The sequence below is a fragment of the Penicillium samsonianum genome (assembly GCF_028829775.1).
Source record: "Penicillium samsonianum strain IBT 33392 chromosome Unknown utg000009l_segment0_segment0, whole genome shotgun sequence".
NCBI classification, from domain to species: Eukaryota; Fungi; Ascomycota; class Eurotiomycetes; order Eurotiales; family Aspergillaceae; genus Penicillium; species Penicillium samsonianum.
Window position 1 is genome coordinate 1,030,930 of NW_026643267.1, and position 17,718 is coordinate 1,048,647.

At 48.2% G+C, this 17,718-nt stretch overlaps 4 protein-coding genes across 4 annotated transcripts; 2 read left to right on the plus strand and 2 right to left on the minus strand.

Moving 5' to 3' along the window:
* Positions 1-3,324: 3,324 nt before the first annotated feature.
* On the plus strand, positions 3,325-3,929 carry N7471_013426 (ankyrin repeat domain-containing protein; the record flags this gene model as incomplete). Its single annotated transcript, XM_057286145.1, has 2 exons — positions 3,325-3,362; positions 3,449-3,929. The coding sequence occupies 2 exons, from the start codon at positions 3,325-3,327 to the stop codon at positions 3,927-3,929; spliced, it is 519 nt and encodes a 172-aa protein (XP_057129470.1).
* Positions 3,930-8,643: 4,714 nt separating this feature from the next.
* N7471_013427 (uncharacterized protein) lies at positions 8,644-9,210 on the minus strand (the record flags this gene model as incomplete). Its single annotated transcript, XM_057286146.1, has 1 exon — positions 8,644-9,210. One exon carries the CDS (start codon positions 9,208-9,210, stop codon positions 8,644-8,646), a length of 567 nt encoding a protein of 188 aa, XP_057129471.1.
* A 5,074-nt stretch (positions 9,211-14,284) lies between these two features.
* N7471_013428 (uncharacterized protein) lies at positions 14,285-14,814 on the minus strand (the record flags this gene model as incomplete). Its single annotated transcript, XM_057286147.1, has 2 exons — positions 14,285-14,539; positions 14,599-14,814. 2 exons carry the CDS (start codon positions 14,812-14,814, stop codon positions 14,285-14,287), a joined length of 471 nt encoding a protein of 156 aa, XP_057129472.1.
* A 1,083-nt stretch (positions 14,815-15,897) lies between these two features.
* On the plus strand, positions 15,898-16,377 carry N7471_013429 (uncharacterized protein; the record flags this gene model as incomplete). The annotated part of the gene is made up of 1 exon (XM_057286148.1): positions 15,898-16,377. The coding sequence occupies one exon, from the start codon at positions 15,898-15,900 to the stop codon at positions 16,375-16,377; it is 480 nt and encodes a 159-aa protein (XP_057129473.1).
* Positions 16,378-17,718: the final 1,341 nt, after the last annotated feature.

Here is a 17,718-nt window from a genome sequence, read left to right on the forward strand (position 1 = left end):
CGGGGGCTCGGACATTTCCAAAGCACCTGAGGTTCGACCGGATGGCTCTGATGGACCGTGGGGTGCAGCGAACAGCTTCGGCGATCTGTGCGTTAGTGAATGGCTCGCGATCTTGGATCATGTCACGAATGAGCTCGTGCTGCCATGGCTCAAGTCTCGGCGCCATACCCGTACCACTGCTGCTGCTCAAGGAACGGCGTGGGACGGACCACGTTCCATGTTCCACCACGTGATACCCCACATCACATAACCTCCACCCGGCCAATGGTATTTTATCTCTTGCCGCCCGCTACTGCGCCGCGTTTTTAGAGCACGAAGCTGAGCCCGGCTGACAATGGCGTCTGTTCTGTTTCCCATGTCATCTCGGTATTCTTCTCATCGAGATATAGCAAATAATACATCAATATCTCTAAATCTCTTTTGCCATCTTTCTAATATTGGTCGTCACCTACATACCTTTGATTCCTATCTTGACTAGACCAGGTCTCCGAGATGGCCCACCCCCCACTTGAAAGGTTCCAGATCGGTTGGATATGTGCCCTGGCGATCGAGGCTGCCGCCGCCAAGGAAATGCTAGATGAAAGCTTTGGTATTCTCGACGCGCAAGATCCAAGCGACTCAAATACCTATGCCCTAGGTCGAATCGGCAACCACCACGTCGTGATCGCCTGCCTTCCAGGCGGCCAATATGGAACTACATCGGCCACAACTGTTGCGAATAATATGGTTCGCACCTTTTCGAAATCCCTCCGGATTGGACTGATGGTCGGTGTTGGTGGTGGAATTCCGTCGGCTGCTCATGATATTCGGCTTGGTGATGTTGTAATTAGCTTCCCTGAAGGCACTTCTGGCGGAGTGCTTCAATACGATATGGGCAAAGTCGGTACGAAAGGAGAGTTTCATCGAACTGGCTCTTTAAACAGCCCTCCTAAGGCCCTGTTAACAGCAAGCAACTTGATGAGGGCCGCCGAGCTCACGGATGATCCGCGCTATCCTGAATATCTCCTTAAGGCGATCGCTAGAACCGTACGCACTCGGAAGAACTTCGACCGACCACAACAAGACCGGCTTTTCAAACTTGAACACGTTCATCCTACGACTGCGAGCACTTGTGATGGATGCCTAGCAGTATGGGAAGAAACACGAAGTGAACGTGAGACTAGTGATCCACAATCACACTACGGTATCATTGCATCTGGAAATGCTGTTATCAAGGATGGATACACACGCGAGCAGCTTAGGCTAAACACCGGGGCATTGTGCTTTGAGATGGAGGCAGCTGGCTTGATGATGGACTTCCCTTGCATTGTCGTCCGTGGTATCTGTGATTACGCCGATACGCATAAGAACAAGGAATGGCAAGGATATGCGGCCTTGGCAGCAGCATCATATGCTAAGGAGCTGTTAGGGTATATACCTACAACCCATGTGTCACAAGAGAATTTGGTGGTAGATGTGTGTTGTAAGTAATATCTTGAATTGATTTGTATTGAATGACGAGTGGTTGACTTGTATAATAAGCGAGTCTAAAAGAAGAAATCGAAGGCACCAACAAGCGCTTAGACCGAGCATACGATCAACAAGAACAACACCACAATGAGCAGAAAACAAGGGCTTTGACAGATCAGCAACAACATTGTCATCAAGTGTTCAAGATAACCAATTATGAGGAGCAAAAGAACATCAATCCGCAAAGAGTGGAGGGAACGTGCGAGTGGGCCCTACAGAGTCCTGAATATAATCGCTGGTGGGAGAGCCGCTGCAATGATCTTCTATGGGTATCAGCCGACCCAGGCTGCGGGAAGTCTGTGCTGGCCAGATCGATCGTCGACGATCAAGTGAGGGCTTCAAGTCCAGGAGTGACCATATGCTTCTTTTTCTTCAAAGACAACGACAACCAGAACCGTCTTGATATAGCCTTGTGTTCGGTACTACATCAACTCTTCAGCCAGCGTCCTTATCTCTTGCCTTATGCTATACCGTCCTGGGAGAAGAATAAAGAGAAACTCCAACAAGAGGCCGATGAGCTCTGGCGGATCTTCATAGCGGCCACATCAGCTGATGTTCCACACAAGACAGTTTGTATATTCGATGCGCTGGATGAATGTTGTGAAAAGGATCAGGGGCGATTGATTGAGAAGCTCCAGTTCTTTTATCACCAAACCACTTTATTAACGGCGGGTACCTGTTTGAAATTCCTGGTCACTAGTCGTCCCTACGATCATATACAGGATAATTTTCGAGCAACCACTGATTCTTTCCCGCAAGTACACATCAAGGGGGAGGAAGAAAATGACCGAATTCATGAGGAAATTGATCTAGTGGTGAGTATTAGGGTGAGAGAACTCGCTAAGACAGTGCCACTGTCACTAGAGCTTCATCATCGAATCGAACAGCAGCTGCTTGAAATGGAACACCGTACTTATCTCTGGCTACATCTAGCCATTGATGATATCCGCACCACCTTTAAGCGCAGCCTTCGGCCTGCAGAGAGTTCCATCACGCTGATACCGCCATCTGTGAATGCAGCATACGAAAATATCCTCTGTCGAGTCCCAGTCGATCAAATGGATACCGTCAAAAAGATCTTGGAGATCATCGTGGCGGCACGACGTCCTCTGACAATATGGGAGATGGCTGTGGCGCTAGGCATTGCCACCTACTCGGAGGCCCGAACTACAATTGAGGCTGAGCTAGATCCAACCCATTTACAGAGAAAACTTCGGCAATTATGTGGCTTATTTGTCTTTACTAACAACTCCAAAATCTATCTCATCCATCAGACTGCCAGAGAGTTTCTGATCCAAAAGAAAAGTTCGGGCAATCTCCATCTTACATATTGGAGCGGTCTGAGTGATGCAGAAAACCAGATGGCCGACATCTGTTTGCGATACCTTTTAATGGAGGATTTGGAAGACAACGAAGGCGACTCTAATATTCAAGCCCTCTTACAATACTCAGCAGTACATTGGGCCGATCACGTACGGAAGATGTCTTCGACATTAGACCGAAAAGTGAACGATCGACTGCGTCGAGTATATGATATGAGTGAAAAACGGTTTTCTTTGTGGTTTCCTATTTTTTGGAAGGCAGTAATGCCATACACAAACCAGCGATTAATGAAGGCGCTCAACCTGGCAGCATTTAACGGCCATGACCAGGAGGTTGATTTTCTACTTGCTACAATGAAACAGGATGTCAATACGACCGACGATACAGGAGCAAACCCCTTGATGTGGGCCTCATGGAACGGACACGATAAGATCGTGCAGATACTGCTAGAAAGAGGAGCCGATGTCAACGCCCAGGGTGGATTCTACGGAAATGCGCTTTATGCAGCCTCTTCTAGAGGACACGACAAGGTCGTGCAGATACTGCTAGAAGGAGGAGCCGATGTCAACGCCCAGGGTGGATTCTACGGAAATGCGCTTTATGCAGCCTCTTCTAGAGGACACGACAAGGTCGTGCAGATACTGCTAGAAAGAGGAGCCGATTTCAACGCCCAGGGTGGATTCTACGGAGATGCGCTCCAAGTAGCTTCTTCTGGAGGACACAACAAGGTCGTGCAGATACTGCTAGAAGGAGGAGCCGATGTCAACGCCCAGGGTGGAACCTACGGAAATGCGCTCTATGTAGCCTCTTCTAGAGGACACGATAAGGTCGTGCAGATGCTGCTAGAGCGAGGAGCCGATGTCAACGCTCAGGGTGGACACTACGGAAATGCGCTCCAAGCAGCTTCTTCTGAAGGACACGATAAGGTCGTGCAGATACTGCTAAAAAGAGGAGCCGATGTCAACGCCCAGGGTGGAACCTACGGAAATGCGCTCCAAGCAGCTTCTTTTGGAGGACACGATAAGGTCGTGCAGATACTGCTAGAAAGAGGAGCCGATCAATCTGCACCCTATCGATCCCAATTTCAAGAGGTTTAAAAGATTATAAGACTTATAGAATGCACAGTCTAATCAAACGTAATCATACTTCCTTTATCCTCAATTCCTCGGCCATTTAGGCAACGGCGCTACGATTCTCGCCATTGGTATCGGTCGTTAGAAACAGAACATGAACTCATAAGTTTGAGATGATGCGGACATGAGCCACTTAATTCTTAATTATCGGCTTGAAAGCATATTTACTGTACTTCATATATTTGATTGCCTTTTTCAGTCGTTTCACGTTCTGTGGTTAAGAAGCGGCCTTTTCTGTCATTGGCCATACCGGATGTCCATCCCAGTCACACACCTACTTTAAAACATGCGGAAGGTAGGGAAGGGTACTGTAATGTAAGCTGGGTGTATCGTGCTGGCTTAGTATTGTCATTTTCATTCAGTTTTAAATGGCCATGGAGTTAAAGACTACCCGCTAATATCTTGGCAGTGGGGCACTCATAATAATTTTGAGTGTTCAGGGCGGAAGCTGTTTTCGCTACAGACTGTAAGAAGTCGCAACCCGGGGAGCTAGACTCAGCCGAGGCGCTAGACACAGTCGTAGAGAGACTTACAAACACGACCGCGAATGCAGTCGACAAGCACACACCCGATCTGAGACCTTCCCCATACTCCAAACGGTGGTTCACTGCCGACCTTAAAGCCCAACAGAAAGATGTGAACCGCCTACGACGCAAGTGGCAAGAGAGCTGCGCTGAGGTCGGACGAGCCGACTCCCGCACCGTGGCCATGTTCGAGGACATGCGCCAGGCACGGCGGGCATGGACGAGGACCATTGAGAAGGCTAAGACATCCCATTGGAAGCAGTTCCTAGACGAAGCCGGTGAAGGGAAACTATGGAAAGCAGCGACATACATGAAACCACGAGACTCCTGGGGTTGCCTTCCGGCCCTCAAAGTCGGCGACAGGGAGCTAGTTGACAACGCGGAGAAAGCCCAGGCGTTCAGGGGCTCGTTCTTCCCGTCGATGGCGCCTGCGCAAGAGGAGGCGCCTGCTCACGCCCCCGCCGAGATCCGATGGCATCCAATCTCCGAGATTGAAATCTATCGATCGCTCAAGGCTGCCAAAGGCACAACAGCACCAGGCGAGGACGGTCTGCCCACGTTGATCTGGAAACGTCTCTGGAAATATCTTGGAAACATAATCACTCGGATTTTCACGTCGTCGATTGAACTAGGATACCACTCACAGCGATGGAGAAGCGCACGAATTGTAGTCCTACGGAAGCCCGGGAAACCAGACTACTCGCTACCGGGAGCATATCGCCCGATCTCGCTACTTAACACACTCGGGAAACTATTGGAAGCGGTGATGGCCCGGCGGCTGTCCTTCTTCGCGGAGCAGTACGGTCTTCTACCGGATACTCAGTTCGGAGGGCGCCCGGGACGAACAACCGAGCAAGCCCTCCTGATGCTTGCTAACGCAATCGACCGGGCATGGTACAGACAGAAGGTCGTCACACTGGTGGCCTTTGACCTGAAGGGAGCCTTTAACGGGGTGAACAAGACAAGCTTGGATATTCGCCTCCAAGGCAAGGGTATCCCCTCGGTAGCGCGAACATGGATTGCGAGCTTCATGAGCGGGCGCCAGGCTAGCATTGGGTTCGACGATTACCAAACCGAGGTGGTGCCGCTAGACAATGCCGGGCTCGCGCAAGGCTCCCCACTGTCACCTATCCTCTTCGCATTCTTCAACTGCGATCTAGTCGACCAGCCGGTCGATTTTCACGGTGGGGCATCCGCCTTTATCGATGACTACTTCCGCTGGCGAGTCGGCTGGAGCGCTGAAGAGAACCTGGCCAAAATCCAGTCTGAAGACATCCCCCGGATCGAAGCCTGGGCCCGGCGAACTGGGTCCTGCTTCGCTGCGGAAAAGACCGAACTTATTCATATCACCCGGAAGAGAAAAGAACAGAGCCAGGGCCAGCTTATCATGAATGGTAATGCTATCAAGCCATCTACGACCGCCAAACTCTTGGGGGTAGTCTTCGACCATGAGCTTCGGTGGAAAGAACACGTACAGCAAGCCATTAAACGAGCCACCAAGGTCAATATCGCGCTTGGGGGGCTGCGACAGCTCCGCCCAGAGCAAATGCGACAGCTCTACGAAGCGTGCGTCACACCGGTTGTCGACTACGCCTCGACCGTCTGGCATGACCCACTTCGAGACAAGACCCATCTACGACACCTCCGTACTGTGCAACGGGCGGCTCTCATCCGCGTCTTATCTGCTTTTCGAACGGTTGCAACAGCCACTCTTGACGTAGAAGCACATGTACTGCCAACTCACCTTCGTCTGCGCTACCGCGCACAAAATACCATCACTAGACTGCACACCCTACCCCAAAAACATCCCATATGGAGTGCCCTACGTCGGGCCCAGAGAAGACGCAACAATCGTGGATCGTTCGCTCGGTTCCCGCTATCGGAAGCCTTGAAAACCATGAACCTAGAGAGACTGCAGGAAATCGAAATGATTGACCCAACCCCGCTACCACCATGGCGATCAGAAGCCTTCTCGGAAATCGAGATTGAATCAGACAGGGAGGTCGCGATAGAAAGGGCCGAGGCTGCACGGTCAACCGCGGACATCGTGGTGTACTCGGATGCCTCGGGTCGAGAAGGTCATCTGGGTGCCGCAGCGGCCGTGCTGAATGACTCGCTAGAAACATCCGACAGCATACAAGTTCAGGTTGGACCCATGGATCGATGGTCCGTCCACGCTGCCGAGCTCATTGGGATCCTATATGCCATCAACGTCATCAACAAGGTCGCCCTCCGACACTGGAGAACTTCCCATACGCGGGTGAGATCTGCCACTATCCTCAGTGACAGCAAGTCGGCCCTGCAAGCAGTCCAGAATCCCAGGAACAAGTCGGGACAACAGATCATCCATGCCATTCTGCAAGCAGCCAGGAACACCAAGACACACGGCACATCGATTCGACTACAGTGGGTACCTGGACATTGCGAGATGCCCGGGAACGACACCGCCGATTTGCTGGCCAAAGAGGCCGCCATACCGGGGAAAACGCACCCATTTTGCTTTCTGCTATCACGCGAGAGAGCACACATCAGACAAGGGATCCACGCCCAGTGGAAGAAAGAATGGAACGAGTCGAGCACCGGCGCCCATCTGCGTCAGATCGACGACTCACTACCGGCCAAGTACACCAGACGGCTCTACGGCTCTCTGCCTAGAAATCGAGCGTACTTATTAACGCAGTTGCGAACCGGACACTGCTGGTTGTCAATATACGCAAAGGCTTTCCGATTCCGAGACGACGATCTGTGCGTCTGTGGCGAACGGGAAAGCGTTCACCACGTGTTGTTAGATTGCCCAAGATTGGGAATGTTAAGGAGAGAGCTCCGAGGAAAGGTTGGCGACGCTTTCAACAGCATATCAACACTGTTGGGGGGACCAGGAGAGGAAGGAAGAGGTAAGATTGACAGCGCTTCACGGACCAAGACAGTGGAGGCTGTCTTGGACTTCGCTGAAGCATCGCAACGGTTTCAAAGCCGCGCGCCATGAGGGCAGCATGAATATAACCACGGCACAGAGGCCATGACAGGCCTCGGCGAGGCTCTAAGTTCGCTTAAGAAGTGGTACACGATACATGTACATAGGAAGATATATATAGTAGTGGTAGGCTGTATATCGTTTCGACGAGAGGTCAGCGTAAATGAATTACACACACACACACACACACAGACTGTAAGAAGTCATGTTGAAAGGCATTTTGTAGAAAATATCCTACCTCTCTGAATCTGTCTTTGTCTTATCACAAGATTTGGCTTAAAGCATAATTTGGCTTGACAAGTAACTCGCAAAGCAGTCCTCGACCTTGTCCGATTGCTGTGCGCTCCAAGAAAAAAGCCGCAGACATCTGTGACATAATCAGTTCAGACACTAACTAACTAGTTAGTTACAGTTTAGTTGACCGCGGTCTCCGGACCTGGCCTCTCTTCAGTACTGTACTCTGGAACTTCGGGCTAAAGTCGTTGTGCGTAGGCCCAGTGTCTTAGACTACATGTCTTTAGTATGTGTTCCAACGCTACCGTCTCTTGGTCATTGTTCCAGTCACCTCCATCAACCAGAGAGCATGGTCACATTTCCCAAACGACCATTTGACAACAGAAACGGAACCAATTGGGACTGGAATCCCCTGTAGCCACGTAAGTGACTACTAAAGACTACTTTTGTCATTCATCTCGCTATATAATTTCATGAAAGTGATTTGCTCGCGTGAAGAAAGGCCCGAAAAGTAAATAGGTATATTGAGATGAGTAAAAGGGAAATGCAGCCGATTTTATTATGTAATTCTATTCCGGTAGCTCTAACTAGTTAGTTAGTTAGTTAGTTACCTTAGTTAGTTATGTGGGCGGCTGACGAGAGGTGCCCGCACAGTAACACAATCATTGACAAGCCTCAACTCTTTAGCTCTTCCTGCTGCAGTTTCTGTGCGTCACTACCGGTTTCTTTCATGAATCTTGCCAGCTACTCCAGTACGCATCAGACATGATACAATATAGTTGTCATTCTGGGAATCTTCAACCCGACTTCGGATGGATCCACTTCAAGACAAGTCTAAAAGGCGATTGCATTATATCATTCGGGTAGTTAACAGGCGAGTGCCATTGAATATTAAAAAAACAAGACAATAGCCCCACCAAGTAGTAACACATGACATAGTCGCTTCCTACCACCTTAGAATTTCGTCCATACTCCATGGCTCATCACCAACATCAAACTCGTCCGTTGGAAGTTTCTCGACGTCGGCATGTGGGATCGGCGCACCCGCTTGCGTTCCCTGTGGAATAGGCACACTACCCACCGCTTGTTGCACCGAGGGTGCCCGATATTTATGTGCCCAACCTGCGCTCAGTACAGCCGGTTCCATCTGGCCAGGGTCCATTGACTTTGACCAGTTGGTCTCCGACAGCAAGTGTTCGCTGTTAAATGGGAACTGGCTCACGTTCTGTACCGAGGGCTGAGCCTGGTTGAATGAAGAATGGGTTGAGTGCAGCTGCAGTTGATGGACAACAGAATCTTGGGGCTGCCCGTTGCTCATGGCGGAGGAGCGCAGATCGTTGCTTGATGGATTTTGGGCCATAGATAGTCCGTCGTCTCCTCTATTGACTGGCTCTAATACTGGCAACTCGATAGCCAAAGCCTTCAATCGGGCCCCAAGTCTGGGGTCAATTTGATAGTGACATTTCACGGCCTCTAATTTCTTGACAAGTTCAATCAAGATGTCTTTGGCCATGTTGCATTTTATCTCACATTCATCATGGCTTTGAGAGAAGCGTTTCTGTAGTATGAGGTGTAAGTACCAAGCGAATTTGGAAAATGGATTCTACTCACAACCTTCTCCTTACTACCCACGAGGAGCTTTATATTATTCAATACCGTTGCCGCCTTCGGTGGAAGAGGAAGTTGTCTTGTCATACCCGAAGAGTGTTATGATAGTCGATAGTGACAAGCAGCCTCGCGAATCCTTTACTAGCAACAGAGGGGTTGATCAGATTACCTTCCCACAAAGGAATGGGAGCCACTAACCTTTCTAGTCGGTGTTTACCACTAAATGTGCGGCCACCCATTTTACAATCATTGCCATCTCGTCTGCTGCTTCCTGGTCCGTTCGAGTTCTACATCCTTGAATACCATCCTTGCTAGTCACCGCCGGCGGCAACGTGCCGAGACCAATCTAGACCACGAGACCGTTCTGGGGCCTGCGCGAGTAGGCTAGTTGCTCTTATCTCGTTGGACGGAAAGCAGAGCCAGTGACACATTCCCTTCTCGCGCTGAGTGTGATCAACATTTTCATTAAACATTTTCTTAGTTGACTGGCTTGAATGACCGGGTTGAACAGGAACTCAGAAACGAGAACAGTACAGAAACTGACTTTGTCTCTTCTAGTCCTTGTCAGTTTGACTTGGAGCCATTGAGTGAGCAAAATATTGCATCGACCGATAGGTATACCCTCAGTCGTGTAACAGAGGCACATGAATTCTCTTCCCCAGCCGCCACTGCGTTCATTACATCTCCACCTTCGTTATGTACCCGCAGGCGCAGTATCTCCAAGCGATACTAGTTCTGGCTCAAAGGCAACTAATTCAGCATATCCCCAACTCAAACATTGTACAGGCTTTATCTACTGAACTAGAAGGCTCCCTTAGTCAGAACGTTCATGGTGCAATCTCATTCCGGCGAAACCTGGGTTTCTACCCAGTCTCAGTCGAGTGCAAATAGTATACCCACGGGATCATCGCCTGCAAAACACATTTTAGATACGTCTGCCTCGCATAAGATAACGAAGTGAGGCGTGACTGTGATGTTAGGAACGACCGCCGGTGCAACGTGTTTTTTTTTTAGTGGTCTATCTGTGCACTCACCATTTTGTTTAAAAAAAAGAAAGAAAGAACGAAGGGATATCACCCTACAAGATCTTACTTTTCATTGGACTCCTAAGTTCATGTTGCCCCACCGATTGCTTAACTATCAAGCTCACCTCGGTTCTAAATGGCATAACTTTGGAATAGTACTTAAGGAAGGCTATCACTACCTTCTAGCCACGCTCAAAAGCTCACTTGAATAGAACAGCATCTGACTACACAACGACCAATATTCATTGAATTCCAATATGAACAAATACCAACCGATCACTAACCCTCGCGATGGACTTATCATTTTATTAAGTACTGGAACAATCACTTACTTTGTTCTGTTGTCTACTCGACTTGTTTTTGAACTGTTACATTCGTCTTCCTCTGAGATCAGCAATCGAATATTCGATTTCCTACCAATACTTTACTTCTTCCTTGGAAATTTGATATTCAGCTCTATCACTGTCCTTCATCGGATCTCGTCTGCAGATCTCAAGTGTTTTAGAGATGTTGCATTGCTGGGTTTAATTTGGACCTCATCCATACCCTTTCTATATTATCAGTTCTATCAGACTGGCTTCTTGATTATGATTCTTATCCTTTCCATGACATTTGGCTTTGTGTGGGCTGCGCAACTCGCGTGTAAGGTTCCAGGACAATGGAAGTTCGAATGTGGATGTTTTGTCCTCGGGTTATTAGCCCTTGTACCTACACTTTATGCAAGCTGGCTGCCCTCAGCATGTCGCTACAATCTCGCTCCCGAGTATCTGAAGTACTCTATCTATAATGCGATGGGTGGACTTGTGTACTTTCTAAAGCTGCCTGAGAGAGCAGGTTATCTTACCCACTATCAAATCAGCCTTTTCGCAGCTCATTGTCTAGTGATGACGGCAGCTGTCACCCTCTCAGATCATTTAATCGCGGCTTATCAATCCGAAATACCTGTACCCACTTTCTTGTGTGGGATCTGAGCCAAATTTTAGGCAGGAATGGGAGTGTGAGCCAGCAGAGAAGGTCCCGAGGGCGCTTGAGTTCAAATTGCGAACTTTGCTATCTGTATGCGCTCATATACACTCAAAATACTATTGAAGTTAATTTCAATATTTGGATTCTTGATTTTCTTTTGGTGCCTCAGGAATCTTCACGAGACCAAGACAGGTAGGTTGTCTCTAAAAGCTAGGTTCAACAAATGAAAAGCCATGTGCTCTAGCAATTAAGAATATGGATTGTTTAAGGATTTGGGAGAGTTTGACCTTAGAGAGCATACCTTTGTATAGCAGGTTAGCCCCTCAATTTGGCCATAGTTAATGTATTGATTAAATAATACCAGAAAGTGGTCTACTGAGAAGGGGGAGATTGTGATGTACCTCAATTTTCAGCATTGGATGATAGCTTTAATTACTGAGTACTGTAATGGGGAAAAATACCCTTTATTGCCACTTCTTCCAAGAGTACTTTTAGTGCGGGAAGCAAGCAACTATGGCACAACAATACTTGGCCAAGCTAGTATGACGGCCTCCATAGATTTCCATTCTCTAGTGGTAAGCTCACAGGGCTGCGATTGCCCTAGCTTGTGTATCCAAGATATCGGATCTTATCCTCAAATAGCGATCTAACTATTGAAGAGGAGAACGCTCTAGGCAGTATACTCTCTGGTATACGGGTCGATTCAGCACTCGTAATTCAGCATCATACCAACCGAGGCATACAAAGAGAACTGGGACGTCAGTCCAAGTAGTGAATTCAGAGAGGTGTAGGGGTGTTTATTATCGATCTGTAACTATCTGTTACGTTATAGCCTCTGTTCATCAATGCTTACACAACAAAACTGCAAAAGAATAGTTAAAGGGAAGGACAGGCAAGGCTAATACGTGGTGAGGAGGACTATGTCCCCCACTACCCTATGCAAAACAATGAATTTCAAAAATCAGCCAGCCCTAGCACATGAGATTTTAACGTCCTTTTTCAATCCCACATGACTACGCTATATCTCCTACATTGGAACATGGTATCTAATTTTCAAAGATAGTAATCACAAGCGGAGCCGAGTTGTTCAATACATAAGTACAATGGCTACCATGACAACTCAATGGCACGAGCCACTATTAACTGCCTCTGAAGAGTCTGAAATCAATTGCCAAGTCAGAGGGACTCGGCCTTTTTCTAAATTAGCGAGCTCCTGGAACGCCCCTGGGCTGACATCTATATCTGTCGTTTCACAACCATCGCATCGATCCACGACCTGAACATCCACACTCTTCCCATCGTGCCACAATCGCAATCTCAATTTGCATAAAGGATTGTCGTTCGGATTTGTGGATAACGCCGCAGCATCATAAATTACATGAGAGACAGCGCAAACCAGGTCTGAGTTCTGGGTCCAGGTCCCGCAAGCCCCGAGTCCCACGTCATACCAAGTAAGATCGCCTTTCCAGGGCCCAGCATTGCCACTGAGAATTGGGAGATCTTGCCTGCAATGATGATCATTAAAATGAGAATGGGAGGGACGCGGCAAACCACAAAATCGACCTACTCTTTTCCATCCGTCAATCCTACCGCAAGACTAGTTCCTAAAATCATCGCCGTCATGGCCACCATTATAAGGCGTTCGTGGTTTTACTGTAGGGTAATCGAGGTATTTTCTTCCTGCCTTCAGGTAATATGGCTCACAATCATCTGCGCTTGCTGCTATCATGAGAACAGTTGTGACGCCGAGACCAGCATCGGATTTATCTAGGCCAGCAGTTGAAGATATTCTGCTCTGGCGTGCAAATGCCCGTCCTTATTGTTAGAAGGGAGGCGGATTTATGGTGGGTGGTCATGGTCCATTGTCAAGCACATGGCCCGTGCGGCCCAGTAATATTTCAAGGCCACGCCAAGCGAGCAGATCGTTGGTATTATAATACCATTGCTAATACTAAGCTTATCGTTCTGCCTATGGACTAAAATAATACAATATATATAACTGCGGGCTTGAAATTCTCATATTTCGGCCTTCCGCTGCCTCCTAGAATGACATGCAGGGCTTATATACGCCCGCAGTATCATGAGATTCGAAATGCCGTCCGGATGAAGGGTGTCTGAAATAGATCATTGATTTGGCCAATTGAATACACGATGTTACAGTAGGAAAATGTGGAACCACGTCGTTTGGACTGATCCTAAATATTGATGGCTTGGAAGACAAAAGGGTGGAAACGAGGGTAGCGAGCGTGTCAACACTTTCGTGTGGGACACATTCATTCATTCTTATAGTCGTATTGTAAAATACAGAGATCATTCCGGAATAGCGGTCTGAAAACCAGGGATCGGATATATATATTTTCCGGGAACTAAGTCGTAAGAGTTTAAAGATATACAGTAAAATTAAGCGGAATACGCTTCTCAATGGCTTAGATCTCGCCAATATTGATAGTACTGGACGGCCTTGCGAGCGACGAGGCATGCAATTAAGCACATCTGACCTGAACCGGAGAGGTTAAGAAAGTGATACTTGTTCGGCTTGTTGTAATGGGCCAATGCAAGCCATTACTAATGGCTTGCATTGGGGCTTCTAGCTAGCTACATGGGTCGGTTTTGTAGGCGTCAAATACGATATGCGTTGTAAAACATGAGGTGATTGCTTGTGAAATTTGAATGGAAAATGGTAAGTCGTCTTGTGACGCATCGTAATACATAGATTGGGTTACAGTCCAGTACAATAAATACAGGTCTAACCCTGAAGCACGGGGAGGGAGTATCAGGATTTCAGAATGCCTCCATGTGAACAAGTAAACTGGCTTCAGGTTCGAGCTGAAAAAAAAGACACACATATGCAGAAATAGGAGACCTGGGGCTTATCAGGTGCTCCAACATTCTCAAAACAATATATCTATGTGCCCGAGGCAAGGTCCAACGCATAAACATTACGTTTTTTTCAGGAATGTATGAAAACCAAAATGGGAGATTGTGAAACTAAGAAAATGGGCTTGGCCTATAGTGGCTATCACCGTCGATTGGTGTTCTAGGCTCCTCATTTCTGTCGTTACGGCGCCGCACGGCCGGTTTATGTGATGTCTGCGCTTCTGGTTCTGAGGAGTGGCCGCTATTGCGGCAGTACTGGGGGCGCCGCAATGAGAATACCGGTGGGCTGCGAACGACAAATTGCCGCTCAGCTTTGGGGACATAGTCTGCCGGGGTTTTTCGGATCACCGGAAACCCTTGTATCTGCTGCATCCGTCATCAGTATGTCAATGAGATTTATGATGCTTACGGGGCCTGCCACTTACCAAGTCGGCCTCAATTGGTGGGGCCTCGTCCTCCTTCGTGCAGAATGTGTAGACCCAACCGCTCGGCATTCGCATTGTCAGCCATATATCCATATCGTAGCGGTCGTTGAATTCTTTCAACCGCTTGAAGAGATTGTGCCGACGCTTGCGAATCTGTTCTTGCTGTGCCCTGTCATTTGGTTGGCCTGGAGTCAGCTTACTTTTCGAATTCGCCATGGCGGCAGAAAGTCCAGGTTTGTTGCTAAATTTGTCAAGATTCAACGCCTCTTTAAGTAGAATTCACTCACAAAGTGGTTGAGCCCCTAGTGCTGACGAGGAGCAGATTTTGACTCTCAAATACGTAACTTGGAGCTTGTGGTCAAATTGGTAATCATGCGAGGTTGGTGTTTGCTGAGTTACGGACAGGCGAGTCCCAGACTGTAGACTGCCAAGATACCTCGAAGTCAAACTGTTGATAAAATGTTCGACGACTGCCCGTAGACTTTTTCTGCTACCACCGTTCTGCTACCTCATGCCCATCTGTTGGAATTGTGGGCAGCGGCTTCAGGGCCCTAATCTTTTCTTCAACCGCTGTAACTTCACAGGCCCGATATTCCCTCTTCATATTTTTGGTTGCCAGTAAAAGGCCCTGTAAGGCTGGACTAGAGCCCCACTCAAAGTGATGGTCCAAAGGATGTGACAAGAATTGAGAGAGCATTTTCCGGGCGTTCCTATGTAGCTAGTACTCAATGCACTTGCACCCTAATCCCATTATACTACTAAATGGCGGTCAGCTCACCCAAATAGGCTTACCGTTAGTGAGCTGACTGCAGCCAGGCTTTTTTTGTTACTTGCAATCGGCCGTCAGCTGATTTGAGGGCGATGATAAATCCCCGGCACCCCTAATTTGATAGTCCGCCGGCGGAGTTGGTAGTCTGTTTGTGACGAAACCGGGTATCTAGTTCGTTTGCGAACCGGTGCAATGAACGGTTTTGCCGCCCCAGTCGATCGACTGTACGCACTGGATACCGTCGGGCCTAAAGGCATTTCGTGAAAATAGAACAAATCAGTAGCCATTCGTCACCGCTTAGGGCTTATTGATAAAGACGCCTTCTGGTGATCTCACCCACCCTGGCCGTACAGCTTTATATTATAACGAGCACGACCCGCGACATCTCTCTTCATAAGTCTCAGGTGAGCGTGCGTAGCTTTCTCAGCTTTCTCAGCTTTTTCAGCCCTGCAAAACCCTCACGACTACTGCCTTATTGCTGCCCTATTGCCGTCCTAGAAGCCAAATTCGACGGCAGAGATCAGCCACACATGTCTGCTCCCCATCACAACGCGCTGCACTCGACGGGAATTATAGGTTCCCGCGACAATGCAATATGGCGACCTTCGGGACCGGTTTTCGGGGACGCCAGTTTCTTGTCAGGCGAGCAGCATGGAAGTCAACATCCTTCGCTTAGTACCAAGCTCAGACGCACCGCCGCCGCTCTGGTGGATCTTGCGCCTGAGCTCGACGCTGTTATTACAGGCCTCTCAGGGACTCATGAAGTAGCTGTGCCAGCGCCCATTCAAGACCTCCAAAATGCACGAAGCGACATCACCTATCTGATACAATTGGTTCATGAGCAACGCTGCATAATAGAGGGCAGAGACCAGGAAATCAGAATCTTGTCGCAGAAACTTTCTAGCTCGCAAACTCTGGTTGCCGATCAGACAAACGGCAATCCTGCGGCTTCGCCAAGTACGGCAACTAGCCGCACTTCTTCAAAGGAAGATTGTAAAGCAGGTTTGTAATTGGACAACGCGACAGTGTTGCTCGACGGGCCGGTGGTTTCGTTTCGACTTTCTTTTTCTCTTTGATCACTGTCGCTGGTGGAACAGTTCCAGGGCCCGAGATCAGTGTCAGGTTTCCTCAAACAGCGCCAAGAAACACGTACATAATAAATACTCTGTGAATCGTTGCTAGTGTCGAAATACAAGTGATGAGAAGTTACAGTAGAATTCTAAATCTGTTTTAACTTCACACTCTTGCGATTCAATTCCCGGACCCTAAGTGGAGACACGCTAATCTAATTATAGCTCGTCCCCTGATAATCCATCTAGGGCTGTATTGTATTCACTGGTAACCACAATGAGTCATTGTTATAGTACCGTAATCCCTCGTAGAAACCGATGGACTGCTTAATCCTGACTGGCCATGCACTCATAAAAAAGGTGGAAACATGACAAACCATCAGCCAAATGCGATGATTAGCGTGTTGGCTGCGCGCTCCCGTCCAGGTTTAGCTCGTAATTACTTATCTACCTAATTGGGCCACCACAGAAACGAGGTTGGCACTACCGCTCCGCACAAATTCGGATTAGTATTGAAACATAACCATTCGTACGAATTCGAATCCAAGACCGATTCGAATTTGATTCGAAGTATCGCGAATCTTTTGTTCTAAAACTTCTCGGTCAGTACTGTACCCAAAACAAGGCCATTCTGCATTGGAATAAGCAGTAAAACGGCTTGACCAAATAGGCTTAGACCTGTTTTTATTACGGGCCGAATCAAAATCTGTCTGTCGAAGGGGTAAGCTTTTTTCGAATTCTACTGTATCATTCTGGGGGTGGATTTTAAAGTGAGGGATCAGCGTAAATGAAATCATCCATCCATCCATCCATACCGTATGTTGTTAGATGGATGCTAAAAGGATTCATAGTTTGAGGGTCCATGGTTTTAAGCTAGTGGTATTGCCCTAATGTCCCCAAAGATGAACAAAATACTCGAAAATACAGAGTCAAGTGGCAGAAATAATGCAAGTCACGGGGTCTACAAATTTTGCTTACTAAAAAGGCCCATGGGTGATGAAGTAGTCTAAGCGTACCTACAGTAGCAGGCCCTCCTGTCAGTCCGGTGGTTGGACGTTAACCAGGTTGCCTCGAGCAGCAGGGACCCCTTGCTCGTTCGGTGGTTGGATTTGACCAGGATACCTACAGTAGCAGGGACTCCCTGTGAGTTTGTCGGATTCAGTAGCAACGTCAATATAGATCCAGGTCTTCATTCTGTTCCGTGGTCTGGTTCCGGAGGGTAGCAGCTCATATTTCATTGAGCCTACAGGAGCCAGTTGAATATGCCCCGTTGGCGCTGTT